The sequence below is a fragment of the Cinclus cinclus genome, chromosome Z (genome assembly GCF_963662255.1).
Source record: "Cinclus cinclus chromosome Z, bCinCin1.1, whole genome shotgun sequence".
Classification (NCBI taxonomy): domain Eukaryota; kingdom Metazoa; phylum Chordata; class Aves; order Passeriformes; family Cinclidae; genus Cinclus; species Cinclus cinclus.
In genome coordinates, this window is record NC_085084.1 from 56,855,237 (window position 1) to 56,871,028 (window position 15,792).

The following is a 15,792-nucleotide window of genomic DNA, read 5'->3' on the forward strand; positions in this document are numbered from 1 at the left end:
AGAAAAAGAACTGAAGGATGGGGGAAGGTAGATTCCAGTTACCTCTCGGCTCCCCAACACTAACATCACCGAAAGTTAAAGCAGTAGTAAAGTTCACACGCACAGACACACTCGCGCCAGTAACAGCTATGGACAGCTCATCTTAAAGCTCACCAATCGAAAGCAAGTCCACGAAACACAGAAACCTTTTTTCTCCTACCCGAGCAGGGCTTTTGTGAACGAAACCCCCCCTCCTGGGAAAATGGCCTCCGGGGTGTGCCCGTGAGCCGGGGCAGAGGCGGGTCAGCGCGGCGGGGGATGCTCGGCGGGGCCCGGGGGTCAGGGCCGGGGGCGGGCGGGCAGGTGGCGGCGGGCGGGGCCAGCGCGGCGCCGCCCCCGGGCCCCATTGGCGCGGGCGGTGGGGGCCGCACCGCGCCGCCCCCCAAGCTCAAGAGCGAGTGCCGCGCCGTGCGGAGTCGCGTCGCGTCGCGTCGCGGGCATGCAGAGCTGCGGGCGCTGGTGGGGGCGGCTGGCGGCCCGCGGGGCGCCGCACCTGCGGGCGGCGGCGGCGGGGCAGCGGCGCTGGGGCGGCGGGGAGGCGGCGCGGTGCATCGAGCAGCTCCTGCCGCGGCACGATGACTTCTCACGGCGGCACATCGGGCCCCGGGAGCAGGAGAAGCGGGAGATGCTGCGAACCGTCGGGGTGCAGGTAGGCGGCGGCGGGGGCGGCGCGGCCGGACCCTCCCGGTGCGGGCCGTGCCGCCCCGCGGGGGCTAACCGCGGCGTGCGGCCGCTTCTTGCAGAGCGTCGAGGAGCTGATGGACAAAACCATCCCGGCCAGCATCCGCCTCCGGAGGCCGCTGAGGATGGATGACCACGTCTGTAAGTGACCGCATGGCCCGGGGGTGTCCCGGACTCCCCGCGCCCTCCCGCGGTCCGTTCCGGCCGCCAACCCCCGTGGAGGTGGGGGAGATTTGGGGTGCGCACCCTCTGCCCCCCCTTGTCCCCGTTAACACGTGTGGCGGTCTGATCTTACCGCCCGGGCAGAAATGCAGGGTAAGACGTAAATAAGCGAAGCAGCACCGTCACCGACACTTCATTCTTCTCTGACCAACTCCGTAGAGTAATTCGGCTGCTGCCTTTATTGCTCTCCTCTTGGAAATCGCTAGGAAAATGTAGCAGACAGGGGGTGCTCGAAAACCCGGTTTGGAGCTCAAGTGCTCAACTGACTTCGCTTTGTCCCAAGAGCCTAATGTGAAGGGAAAAGTATGACTAAAAATCGTCCCCTTGGTGTGGACTTCAAACGGGTTGCTGTCCTTTGGTGATTCTCATGTATCTGCAGGACTTCTTTGTTATTCCTCCCCCCACGACCCACCTCAATAATAACCTGCAGTTTTTTAATAACGCGAAAAATCTGTGTCTCCGTATTATGGGTACACAGTAGACTAATGGCCAGAATTTTAAATCTGTCTAATTGAGTGTTGTGGCTGAACTGCAGGAATGCTAAACATCTCAGTCAGCTATTGTCGCACTACAGTAATTTAGCAAATTGTTGAATAGAAAACTTGATGTGGTTTTGTGAGGTTTCAGATATTAACGTTTTTAAGAGTTAGCAAGCACACTACAAAATTTCTACCGGCATAACTGTATTTTGGAGCGTATTTTTTTTATATCTGTGAACATGATGCTGGAAGTCCTGTAACTGAAAGAAACACTTAAAAATCCCCAATGCTAAATAATTATACTAAAACCAACAAAGCTCAATGGCCATTCAGATATGAGATCCAGTTACATCAGTATTAAGTTCATTTTTGTGTCACAATCCTTTGCCTGATTTGTAGAAAACTTGATTCCTCCTGCTGGCATTTTCTCATTGCTCATCTGTGTGCTGTAATTTGAGTGTAAACTTCAGGCCTGCAGCTTTGGTGAGGCTCCTGGCCAGTTCAATCTGGTTACTCTGAGATGACATCACGCGTGAGAGGCAGCACCACAATGAACAGCCAGAGAAGCTAGACCCTGAAAAGACAGATTCTAGCTAGGAGGGATACATCAGGGACTAATAGTTTCTACCTCTAAAATGTTTTATTAGTGCGGTGGTATTTCAGTCTTTGGTAACTTTCTGTCTTATTAAAATGGGGAGAGGCTGGGCCGAGAGGCAGAATTTAAGAACCTTCTTGTGTCTGTATAACTGCTGAAAGTACTGCTTGGCTTATTTCCCTACGGTTAGTGTGCTTTAATCAAGGTACTCCCTGACTAAGAAGTGATTTTCACTGACCTCAAAGAAAAGAACTTTTTAGGTTACTATTTTTTTAGGTCAGTAGAAGGAGTGAAATGCAGTTTGTCATAACAATTATGTCTCAGAATTTTTATGTCTTTCTATTTTTTTAATAATTAGTTTCTATTATTAATTAATATTATACTCTTAAAATAATGCAGGATAGTGGGCATTAAAATACATATACATTATTGAAAACTAACCTGATGATGTCAACCTAAGTAACAACCTTGATGCAGTGCTCAATTGCTGATTTTCATAGTAATTTTGAGTGGATGTCTCCCACACAATGGTGCATTAGTTGATGTTGTGTTGTAGGCAAGTTCTCACTGTGCAGCAGGACCTCATTAGCTAACAGTGTGTATTTAGTTCACTGGCATTTTGCTCCACTTGCTATGCTGTTCTTGTTCCCTTAGAGTAAACTTTGAAAGAATGTGACTGTGATGCAGTCTCACACTGCACAGCATGCAACAGTGAGTTTTCAAAAGAGATGCTTGCATGAGGTACCGAAATTTTTTTCTCTGTACACAACTGTGTTTTTCTTCTGCAGCCAGTGTGCTGGACTGCCTTTTGTTTGTCTCTCGTTTTCCCCTGCACGGGTAGCAGAAAACTCCACAGCTTTTAAAAGAAAAGTTAAAATCCTCAGCTTAAAATTGTGCAATGTCACATTGAACATCTTGTATCCAGGACATTGTAATTTGAGTGAAGCTTGCTTTTTCTTTAATGTTACAGAGAGCACTTTCCAGCCACCGGGGTGGCATTTTTTATGTGTGGATGAGGCATTATTTCTCTATCATATACCTTTTACTAAAGAGTAATAGTAAAATTGCGAAGTGTCATGAAAACTGTATTGTACTTTAAACATCTGTTTTTATTTACATGAATGCTCTCGCTGTCTCTCTAACTCACACATGGAAAGAGAGAACAGAACAAGGCAATGTGAAACCTGTCATTCAATGAACTTCAGCATTTTTAAAATTTATAATACATATGCAGCGATTTCCACTTGTCTTTATAACTCAAAAATGTAATCACAGTAACTCCACAGATTGGAGTGCAACTGAAAAAAGGAGCTGTGCTAGAGCTACTCCTTTATAGTAACAAACACAGCTGACCTTACATTGAAGTCTTATTAAAGTCAATCCTTACACACAGAATTAGACATGCAGTTCAAGAAAACCACACACCCACCATAAAAGGCAAGTCTGTATATCATAATTCTCTGCAATTACATTTGGGTGCTTTGGAAAACTTTCATAGCTGTAGACCTCTTCTCAGGTGTGTAAATTTGATGTGCACATTTGAGATATATTCTTCAAGTTCTTATTTTGTGTGTGTCACTAGAAAAGATTACAGATCCTTCCACTGATAATCTCACAAGTTGTCTAAAAGAAGGAAAATGAATCAAATGTATGTATGCAATAGCAGTAAAAAAACAAAGAAAAAAGGGGCTTATGTGGATGGAGCTTGTGTTAAAAAGCTTGTTTATATGGCATTGCATATTCCACTGATGATAAATAAAACCTCTGATTACAGTAGAACCACAGTCTTTTTGTACCTGTGTTGTTTCTCCTAGACATTTTAGCATATACCTACTCTTCAGTGGAAGAAAGAAGCTTAGTTACTTCCCTGAAGGACATAACATAGGTATAGAAGGAAAGTCTTTTTAATTCAACTGGGCATTTCTGCAGGGCAGGAAGGCTCTGCAGAGGGATCTGGACAGGCTGGATCATGGCCAGGGCCAGTGGTGTGAGGTTCAACAAACCCCAGTGCTGGGTCCTGCCCTTGGGTCACAACAGCCCCAGGCAGTGCCACAGGCTGGGACAGAGTGGCTGCAAAGCTGCCCACAGGAAAAGGACCTGGGGGTGCTGGGGACAGCAGCTGAACATGAGCCAGCAGTGCCCAGGTGGCCAAGAAGGACAATGGCATCCTGGGCTGTTCCAGCAATAGTGTGGCCAGCAGGACCAGAGCAGGGATTGTCCCTCTGACTTGGCACTCAAATTTTGAGGCCACACCTGAATTATGTGTCGTTTTGGTCCCCTCACTACGAGAGACACTGAGGTTGCTGGAGGGTTTCCAGAGAAAGTCTACAAAGCTGGTGAAAGGTCTGGAGCACAAGTTCTGTGAGGGACAGCTGAGGGAGTTGAGGATGTTTAGGCTGTAGAAAAGGAGGCTCAGGGGACCTTATTTCAAGTCTAAATACAGCTGCCTGACAGGAATAGTGTGGGAGTAGTGTAGCCAGGTGGGGTTTGGCCTCTTCTCCCAGGCAGCAAGGGACAGGACAAGAGGAAGTGGCCTCAAGCTGTGCCAGGGGAGGTTCAGCTTGGACATCAGTAAGAATTTCTTCCCTGAAAGGATGGTCAGGCACTGTGGAATGGACTGTGCAGGAAGGAACACCATTCCTGAAGGTGTTCAAGGAACAGTTGGACATGGCACTTAGTGCCATGGTTTACATGACAAGGTGGTAATCAGTCTCATGTTGCAGCTGATGATCTTCGAGGTGTTTTTCAACCTAAATGGTTCCATGATCTGTTTTTCTTAAGCCTGAATGACTAGCCATTCTGGGAAATGCCAACTTTTGCTGGTACAAGTGCATCTATACTCTAAATCTTTTTAAATTAGTGTTGTCTGTACTGACAGATCTTTTTCTTGTGCTGGCATTATCATTGACAGCAAAGGACTGTAGCTTGTGCTAAGAGGTTCCTGAAAAAATCCTTTCTTTGCTGACTGTGTTGTAAAACCATCTGGAAATGCTAATGAATTCCAGTAGGGGTGAAATGAAATAGCAAAATGTCAGATTTCAGTTAACAGGAAATTTCAGTCCTGTACCTCAACTAATTGTGGAAGAGGGGCTTTTTTACATTTGGATTTCTCTGCAGATATAGTTAAGGAAAAACATAATTTTGGCGGGTAACTTTTGTTGAGCCAGTATTTACAACAAGGCTAGACATCTGTTCAGTTGATCAACTGGTATTACAGAGCTTAATTTCCCACACTACAGCAAGTAAACTTGAACAATCAGCTTTTCTTTAGGTACTGAAGGTGCTTTAGCTTATATGTTGTGTTTGAAGTAAAGGAACATATTATCTTATGTAAGAGTAATCCTCTTTATTTTATCCCTACAAACCTGCTATCTATGTCAGTCATAGTTATCCCTGCAGCGCTACCATGGTATGTCCATCTTTATATGTAATATAGATCTTGTGCATGTGTTTGTATTTCTGATTGTTAGTTCAGGATTTGAATTTTTTGAAAGGTTAATTAAGAAAATACTTCTGCGAGCTCCACCACAGTTTTTTTTCCTCAAACACAGACAAATTTTAGAATTTATAAACATTAGTTCCTAAAATCTTAAGAATGCAATTGGGTCACCAGTGTAAATGTTATTAGAAGCAATACTGTTCAGAAGCAGTTACATTGTAATAAAGACTATTTGTGCCTCCAAATTTTTGCAGTGAATCTTCTTCAGTAGGACTTTATGTTTTTAAATGCCAGTTAAAAATTAGTTCTGTGTGAATTTATAATCTCCTAATGCCGGTCAGATTTTTAGAGCTAATTTAGTCAATTCAGGTTCCCTGAAATTACCCCTGAAAGGGGTAATGGTAGCCCTCCAGAGTGTGGAGTGTAATCCACACATAGTGCAGAATCTGCATTACCACCCAGGGCACTTTGCTCCTCGTGCACTTTCAGGCTGCTGCACTTTTTTTCACAGGCAGCAGTCCTTATGGGTAGAACAGGGAAAGGCATCTTGTTTTACTCAGCCTGCCCCTGTTTTCAGCTCCTGGCAGCATCAGGTTGCCTGGGCTGCCCAGGCTGGCTGGGTGAGCACAGGTAGCCTGAGTAAAAGGAGGGGAAAGGGGCAGGGTACCATGGCTTTCTGCCCAAATCTTGAAGTTATGGACACAGCACCTGGAACATGCACTTTCCTTGTGCTGTCCTGCAGCATTATTATTATGTGTCTGACAATGCTTTGGAACTAGTTTTCTTCAATATAATCTGCTTTTTGATATTTTTGTTTGTTTGTTTGTTTTTGTTTTTTAAGAGATTGAATTAATTACTTAACTAAGAGAAATAAATTAGTCCCCCTTTTATCAGCTGTTCTAAGGATCTTGCTTCCTTGACCTCAGAGACTAGATTTTTTAAGATCTGATATGAAGTGAATAAAAATATATCAGAAAAATAGCATTTTGTATTGCATGGTTCAGGTTGTATAACTTGAACCGTTCCCTTTGTATTTTCTCCACTTTTCTCTAGTACCACATTTTGCAGGTGTATCTCAAGTTCAAGACAACTCTGCTGTGCTGATACAAAAACACTAGCAAAAATAACAGTGTATCATTTTGTGATCTGATAATTCAGTCCTTCTTACTATTTTTGCCATATATTCTGCCTTTGCTACCTGTAGATGTAGCAATCTGGAAGTGTCCTTGCAGAACCGCCCAGTAGACTTGAAGACTCTCAGTAAGTTTTCCCCAGTTATAGGACAGGAGTATGGCAAAAGCAGTGGACCTTATTCTGAGTACTGTCTTTGATCTTAATTTCTAATGAGCTATTGAGAAATAAATATCAACTTCAGTGACTTAGTTGGCAATTTTTTTTCTGAACGAGTTTCTTAAGGAATTTTTATTGTACACCCAATAAAATGAGTTCATGATAAAGGCATTTCAGTCACTTTTTCTTAGACCACTGGAAACAAAAAACTGAGTGTGAGGGTGGCCGGAGTCCAACTATTACTTAAATATAGTAAATTTTTTTTCTGCTCTATTTCCCCATTTTGCGTATTGTTTCTTAATTTCATTGTGGGAAAATTAAAAATAAATTAGTAACATAACCAAAAATATCTTAAGCTGTGTTTTTGAACCATGTAATTCAAATTTTTAGGTACTCTATATGATTTAGTTTTAAAGAAATTAATAAATACTTAGACTAATACAACATTTCCACTACATATACTCCAAGTTATATACTTTATACAGCAGAAAATGTCTTATTTTCAGGGTTTGGTGATAGTTTTGGGCCAAAAGGGAAATGTAGCAACTTCATTATGAATCTGAAAATTGATTTTTTGGCATACATAAGATCACTATTGTGTTTCACATTCATCTGCCTTTGTGTTAGCATTAGTTATTTACAGAATGATCAATAAAGAGTTAGACCTCTTTCACAAATAGCATTATGGGAATACACTGTGGAAAACTAGGCTTAACAGAGTGGGTAATAAGGCTGCTGACAGAAACACAGGACTGGTGGAGACCCAGATCAGTCTCCAGCCCCTGCCCAAAGCTCTGTTGTGGGGTCAGAGCAGATTGCTCAGGGCTTCACCCAGTTAGAACATGACCCCTCAAAAGGTGGAGACCCTGGTCCAATGTTGGACTGTCCTCATGGGCCCAGCTCTCCTAATCTCCACCCTGAGCCTCTAGCCCTCCTGCTATGCATGCACTGCTAAGAGCCCAGCTACACCTCCTCCATCCCCTCCTCTTGGTGCTGGGGGGTATACTAGTAGGAATGGTTTGTTGCATTGCCTTGCTCTCTGGTCTTTGGACTCCAACATCTGTGTTAATTTCACTCACCATTGTCTACACCAGTCTTACTTGAATTCAGAACCCTATCGGTGTAAAGTAAACACCAAATTAATGAAATCTTAATGGATTTATGTTTGGTCGTAGGTAAGCCAGCCTAATAGATAAATCTGACTTCCTTTATTCAGGACTGCAGTTTTATTTATGAGCTGTCTTCCTAATGACGTACTGTGATTAAGTACTTCAAGGCAGTAGAAGACAAAGGGTAAAGAGTCTTTACCCCTGGTCTCTTCTAAGAGGCATGTCAAATGTGGGAGATATATATTTGAGCTGTACTGCTGCCATTGCCCTTACAGTGACCAAAGGAGCAGGGTAAGTAAGTGAAACAGAAGTGGAAGGAGTGCCCCCTCCAGTATTTTGTCACTCTGGTTAAAATTAGCTGTGTAACTGTCTTCACTGGTAGCTCATTAAAATGTGATAATTAAAAATACATGCAGTCTTGGAACCTCTCAGTGTGGGTATTCTAGATGGATTCTACTCTTAAGCACAATCTCTACTTAAGGTGCTTGCAACCTCACTAGGCTTTTGGCTTTGTGCCTTTAATCAGTTTGGAAGCAGGTTTGTTTCAGAGATCTCCAGCACAAGCTAAGTGGCTGCACGTACTGCACGTAGTTTTTAGCTACAATTCCAGAGAAATAACTCTAGAAGAAAAGCCCACTTGAGCAAACAAAGGAAAGTTATCTGTCACATCGTGCAGTATTTGTGGTATGTGTTTACTGCAGAAACCACACTCAGTGCATTTTTGTGTGAGACATTGAGCTCCAAGCAAGTTAAATGATAGCCAACTTCTGCCTTCGAATGCAATTTGGAATTAAACAAGGATATTCATTACCATTTCCAAGAAATCATTGATGTTTGACTTATGCAAGAGTACAAGCCTCTGTCTGAAATTGCAGCCAAACTGTCTTTCATCAAACTTTTTGCAAGTGGTAGAGGAAGCATTACAATGTTAATGCTCACTTAAACAACTGCCTCTGTCTTATTATAAACTGTGGGAAGAGTTCTGGGGAGTGGAGTTTTTCGCTATGCTTTAGAAACTTTGCTGAGTTCAAGCCCAATGAGTGTATCAGTCTCCAGAAAAAAAAAAAATTGTAGTTTACTGAAACTAAGAAATCAGTCTTCATTCATTGGATTTAATGGTAACACTGAGCAAAAGGTAGAGAAGAAATGAACTTTGAAATGAGAACTGAACCTCAGTAAAAAATCTCGGTGAAAGGTGTAATGTGACTGCAGAAGAAATTAATTGAAAACATGGAGACTTGGGGAAAAAATCTTTATGCATGAAGTGCAATAGTAGCAAGTTGAGTAAAAGGAAAAAACTAAATTTTGAAAGCACAGCTGAAGTTTTAATATCCTTGTGATTGCACTAGAAATTAATTCAAAACCTAGATAGTGATTCGCTACCACATTTTAGAAAATTAACTATTCTGACTTGATCTCTTTGGCTGGAGTAATTTACATAGAGGAAATAGATTTTGAGGCATCCAAGCCCCAAGGTATTCTGATTCTGTGATTTGTAGCATTATATTACAAAGTGTCATCTTCAAGTTGTGGTGCAGAGGGAGCAGAAATCTGTGTAACTGTCCCATTACAGCAAACTCCAAGGTCAGATTTGGAGGAAGAGGTAAAAAAACATCTTCTCCCCTCACCCAGGAAGATTGGTGTCCAATTCTACCCAGGTCTGTTAGGTTGGGCTGACCTATCTTTTTGTGTGATCTTAAGGCAGTCTACTGACCATCTTTCTGCATCCTCCGTTACCAATATATTTTTTTAAATACTACTACTCTTTGGCAGTTGTTAGTAGCATTATTCATTGACTGCTAGGAATAGGTTGACTCAGTGTGATTTTTGCACAGCTTTCAGGACACTGAGAAGCAAGTCCAAAGAGTAAGCTATGGCTGGGGTAGAGAGGGAGTGCAAATGCTTTCATTCTGTATACCTCAAAATCATTCTTTTGTTAATGTCTTCAAACTAGATTGGCAGACTCATTTGAAAGTTAATCTCATCTGGAATGTCTTAAAGTAGAAAGACTCTTTACTTTTTTTTTTAGTAATAATCTGATGAAGCATGCTAAAGATGAAATAAAAAAAACCCAACAAACTGTTTTATCAACAATTTAGAGAAAAAGTGAGGAAATAAAGTTGATTTATCTGTGATACTAAGAAATTATTCCTGGGTGCTTGGTGTAAGCCCAGTTTGTACAAATATGGCTCCAATAGAAACATTAAATGACAGCTGTGACTGTCATTCAACCAATGTAGATTCTGCAAGATTCAGCTAATAAAAAATGCCTCCTGAGGTACTTATTAATGCATGTCCAATATGGGTCTCTTCTGGGTTGAGTGTACATTGTATTAGCACTAAAAGAGCTCCTTCTGCCTATAGCTTTTTCTCTTGCTATTCTTTCCACATGCTTTGGAACCCTGTTAATATTCAGGCATTGGATCTTCCAGAATTCTGGCAGAATTTAAACTTTCCTAGAGTATTTTATCAGGTTATTACTTTATCTTTGTTATTCTCGACTTGCACTTTATTGTGCTACTCTTTATACTTGCACCACAAATTTCTTTTTTTTGGTGGGTTTTGTTTTGTTTTTTTTCCCGTGCTGGGGTAGAAGACATTTCTGTTAAAAACTATTACTGTTACATGTAGCTGTAGCATTGTGACATAATTTATTTCCAATTAGGTGAGAATGAAATCCTTGACACTCTATACAATATTGCAAGCAAGAACAAGATATGGAGGTCCTATATAGGCATGGGTTACTACAACTGCTCAGTGCCTCAGCCCATCGCACGCAACTTGTTGGAGAATGCAGGATGGTAATGTACCACATTTTATTGTTAAATGTATAAGTACACATTTGTCCCACAAACCTAAGGCTTTCATATGTTTGGTAGTGATGTGTCTCCTACTGTGTAGGAACTGTGTTGTTCATGCTAAAGCTAGAAATTTACTCTAGAAGATGCTTTTTTCTGTAAAATATGCTGCTGGGGTTTTCTTACAGCTCCTATGTATTATGAACTAATACAAGATGACACGCTTGCTTTAAGGAAGTATGCAGACTTACCTCCTAAATGAAAGCATTTCTATTGTAGCTTTTGCCTAAATTGAAAACAACTCCCTCCTCCACTGGTGTGCATAATTTGGGTGGAGGTAGTTAAATGCTATGCAATACTATGATAATGATTTTCTGATGAGGAAGTAAGAAACTGCTGAGAAAGTAGAAAATTCAGAAGTCTATTCTCTTAGTATTTCTTTCATGGTTTTTTTTTGTTTGTTTGTTTTTTTGTTTGTTTTGTTCTGGTTTTGTTTTTTAAACCAGAGACCTGAAGGGGTTTGAATATTTATGCATAAAGGGACTTCTTGTCTTTTCTGATGAAATAATTCTCTGGTGAACAACAGTGACATTGAACTATTATAATATGGCAATTCATTTATGAAAAGGCTGAGGATATTGTACTTGGTTCTGATTATCCAGTTGACATTTTGGTTTCTAAAGAACTGTAACTCAGAAATTATGCAACAGGAAAAGCTAAATTTCATGTGGAGTCTCACTTTCCAACAGACAGAATGTTACCCTGCATTTCCTCATTCAGTTTACAACTTCCCCTATCACTAGTCACTCAGGTCTTTCTTTTATACTGTATTAAAATAACTGTCATCTTTATTACTGAGTAATTTTATTTTAGTAAAATCAGTATTTGAAGGTTTTATATATATTTTAAAAAGCCCAAACAACAAAAAACTCCACAACAAACCAAAAGATTGTATTACTCTGTGCAAAAAGTCATTGTTACTTTGATGTTAGGTATTTTTTATACTTTGCTTTTAAATTACTTTAAAAAGTCACTTACTATGTCATATAGATTCAGGCAGAACACAGAATGTGGACTAAAGCCAGATATTTTGCTTGAAGAAATTGTGGAGAAGTAGGATCAATTAAAATATGCAGGTGCTTTAAAAATGCCAAAAAGACCTTTTAAAGGGAGAGTTTAACTTAGTGTGGTTATATTATAAGGGTTGTCTTTATTTGTAGAACTGTTAAACTTCATAGTAGCTTGTGGCAGTACTGGAATTCAAGATTTCTTAGTTGATTTTTTCCCATCTTTCTGAAATTAATTTGTTTTTGTTTAACTGTGTTGACCATTCAAAACCATAATTTCAAAATAAATTATTAAGTCAAAATAATAATAAGGCTTCATTTATTTTGTTTTGTAATATAGTATAATTTCCCAGCTGTGTGGAGCAAGAGTTCTCTAATGCATCTCAGTTAATCACAATGTTTTCATTCTTGTTGGTCTAATTCTAGTTCCTTCTGCAAGTTAAAATACAAGAAACAGCCCTTAGGTGAAATAAAATGAGAAAGCACAATTTTAAAACTTTAGGTACGGAGGAGTTTCTTTTACTAATCAATAAAAGTCATTGCTCATGCGAAAACATTTGGAATAATTATTTTTATTGGTGAGAACTGAATGGGCAGGGGGACCATACAGAAAAGAAATCTTGATACTCCCAGTCTGAAAGTTCCTCTGGCAAACTGAATGCTGGGTTTAGCTGCTGTGGAGAAAAAAAGTCCCTACTGTTGGGATTAGCAAGATTGCTTGCAGCCTGGGACATGGTCTCACTTGTGAACTATGCAGTCATATCATGATAATTAGTTTAGTGCTAGAACTGGCCAAAAATGAGAAAAAAACCTACAAGTTTTGGGGAATCATCAATATTTATGTACTCTATTCATAGCTATTGCTCTCTGTTATTGTACAGAGTAGTGTATGTGAATAATTCAAGCAGATGTTTCATTTAATTAGACAGTAAATGCATTAGCATTATATATTACACTTTGAGTTCACATATTGAATATGTCCTTCTTTTAGCTTTTGCATTCTCTTCAGGACTTTTTTCTACTGTCTCACCTTACTGTTTTGTTGCTTTTCTCATCTTGCTCAATACTGAGTTCTTCAGCTTGTTTTTAAAAATTCTGAGTTTTTTACCTTCTATTGACTTTACATGACTTGATCTTCCAAATACTGGAGTCTTTCTGGAAAGCTTACACCTAATTTTTCAAAAGTCTGAGATTTACTTCTGTCCTTTTAGAGAAACAAAATGCTGTTTTCTTCCATCACTAGAAAACAGAGGTCACAAGTGTTTTCACTTACCACTTATTTCTGGCTGCTGCTCTAAATTGAATCTTGTGTAAAGTCTGTCCTGAACTACTATGTAATCCAGTGCCCAAATTTCCAGCAGTGAGAGGAGAGACTGAGCTCTGTTTTTGCCTTTCATCCCTGGACTCATGCTGCTTTGTTTTCTGGACTGTTATAATAGAGCATTTCCCTTAGATCCTTGTGTTTTTGAAGGAGTTGCTTACATTGCCACTACTGTTTTGTTCACCAAATGACAACAGATAAAACGTATATCAGTCTGACTTCCCTCCTCTAACATAAATGGAAACTGTCATTTCACAAGAAGTTGCATACTTCTGAGCTTGATTCTGTGAAATGCCAAGTCCCTTTCCTCTTAAAAGAGTGGAGAACACTTGATAAGTAAAGGTCTTAAGAAACAGTACTGAAAATATCTAGATATGATTGCACAAAACTTTCTTCTTTGAATATTGTGAGTTGATTTAGTTCTTCCACACTCAGCATCTACTTACTCTGTCCCTTCTCCTTAATGCCCTCACACCTCTGTTTTAAAAGTAATTTCTCTATTCAAAATGGAGAAAGAGAATTCTTATCTTGCAAAAAGTCAACACTAGAAGATAAAAATTACAACATCTAAAAATAGCTGTAGTTTAACAAATTGCCATATGAATGAATTACATTTTATTATTTTATTCTGTGATACAATTTAGTTATATGTTGCCATGACTGTTACACATTTGCTTTCCTAGAACCAAATTCAGAACTTTTTTCTTACAGGGTTACCCAGTATACTCCTTACCAGCCTGAGGTGTCCCAGGGCAGGCTGGAGAGCCTCCTAAATTACCAGACTATGGTGTGTGATATCACAGGAATGGATGTGGCTAATGCATCTTTGCTGGATGAAGGGACAGCTGCTGCAGAAGCCATGCAATTATGTCACAGGTACTGTGTTTAAATGTATGCTTGAATCATAGCAGGAAGTAATTTTGGAATTTGAAGGCATCTGTCCCTGTGAAGGCAGTGGGTTGAAGTTGAGTGTGGCCTTCTTACTCTGAGCAGTTCACTGAACAACTAGAATCCATGTTGCCATGCCCCCAGAGAAGTTCCTAGTGTTGATGGAAATGTTTAATTCAGTCATTTAAGGCTTTCAGAAAACTAAGGACATAGGAGACATTCTAGAGGAAGGAAAACTCACCATTGTTGGAGAAATGTTGGGCTAGAGGACATTTAAGCAAACTGTACTTACACAGGTCCAGATGTGCTGCACCCATGGCTGCTGAGGGAGCCTCCTGATACCAATACAAGTATCACCAATCACCCTTGATTGTCTCTGAACAACCACAGTGACTGGGAGAGGTGCCTCATCAGTGGAGCAAAGCAAACAACTCTTGTGTCCAGGAAGGGAGGAATGAAGATGCAGGAAACTACCAGCCAGATAGCCTCACCTCTATGTGTGATGATGGAACAATTGCTAGCCCTGGAAAACATTTCCAGGCATGTGAAGGATGAGAAGGGTTAAGGAGTCATGAGCATGAATTAACACAGGAGAGGTCATGTTTGATCAACCTGATGACTTTCTACAGTTGAGTGACTGCCTTGGGAGGGGAAAGCAGTGGGTCTCCCTTAAATCTCCACAGAGAAACCAAAAATTATGGGCTGAATGAGGTGGGAGAGAGATAGGTGGAAAACTGTCCAAATGTCAGCCCAAGGGATGCTTGTCAGTGACATGAACTCTAGGTGGAGGACAGTTATTATAAGACAGGAGTAACATTAGGTCCAGTTAGTGATCTGCATGATGGGGCAGACTGTATCCTCAGCAAACTTGCTGATGATGCAAAACTTGGAGCATCTGCTGATAGACCAGTAAGTCATGGTGTCTTCCAGAGGGACTTGGACAAGCTGGAGAAAATGGGTTGACAAGAACCTTGTGATGGTCAACAAGAGGCAGTGCAAAGTCCTGCAGCTGGGGAAGAGGCAATCCCAGGCATATGGGGTACACGATGGAGTCTGGCAGGCTGGAAAGCATCTTTGCTAAAAAGGCCTTTGGGGGGGGGGTTTGAGTGACACCAGATTGAACACAGTCTGGTAGTGTGTACTTACTTTTGGCCAGTAGGCCAACAATCTCCTGGGCTGCAGTGATGCTGATCCTGATGCTGCTCCCTCTCACCCTGATGAGTCCACAGCCCACAATGCTGTGCCCACCTTCCCAGTATGACAGAGACATGGACATACTGGAAAGAGTTTAGTTGCCCTGCCCTAGGGTACCAGCCCAGCTCCTGGCACCCAGGCACACACCTGCTGCCACTAATACCACCACAGACACAAGGACCCTATTGGCTGATGTGCTGCTCCAACTGCTGGCACTCACTCCAGTCATTTCAGTTGCTGTACTATGGAAATGTGGATCCTTCGTGGTCTGACTCCAGTGGCACTCAGACACACAGAGAATATGGAGTCCCCTTACCCGTGAAAGCAGTCAGTAAGGCATTTAACAAGAAGTGAGGGACAGACTTCACTAGTTAAGTGCAAGACCTTCAGCAACCAACTTAGATATAAGTTTATCCCATTTATCCCCTTGCTCCTCTGTTTTGCTACACCTGTTGCTCACAGAACTCACTTAGCTGTATTATTTTCCCCCTGAACATCTCATAGTGAGACATGTTTGTGATCTCCAAATGCTCTTCCTGTGTGTCCCATAATGTCTACTTGCCAAATGGGGAGTGGGGGTCAGACAGTGTGCCTGTTTGGGTTAATTAATTAGAGTTCCAACCTGCCTGGTGGCCTCTTTGCTCCTCTGTGCTTGAGGAGATAGGTCTCT

At 41.2% G+C, this 15,792-nt stretch overlaps 1 protein-coding gene across 1 annotated transcript in view; it reads left to right on the top strand.

Moving 5' to 3' along the window:
- The first annotated feature begins 478 nt into the window (after positions 1–478).
- GLDC (glycine decarboxylase) overlaps positions 479–15,792 on the top strand; it is a 37,804-nt gene continuing 22,490 nt past the window's right edge. Inside the window, exons 1-4 of the mRNA XM_062513690.1 lie at positions 479–688; positions 783–861; positions 10,520–10,655; positions 13,752–13,916. Of these exons, the coding sequence (XP_062369674.1) occupies positions 479–688; positions 783–861; positions 10,520–10,655; positions 13,752–13,916 (590 nt within the window). The remainder of the gene's footprint in view (positions 689–782; positions 862–10,519; positions 10,656–13,751; positions 13,917–15,792) is intronic.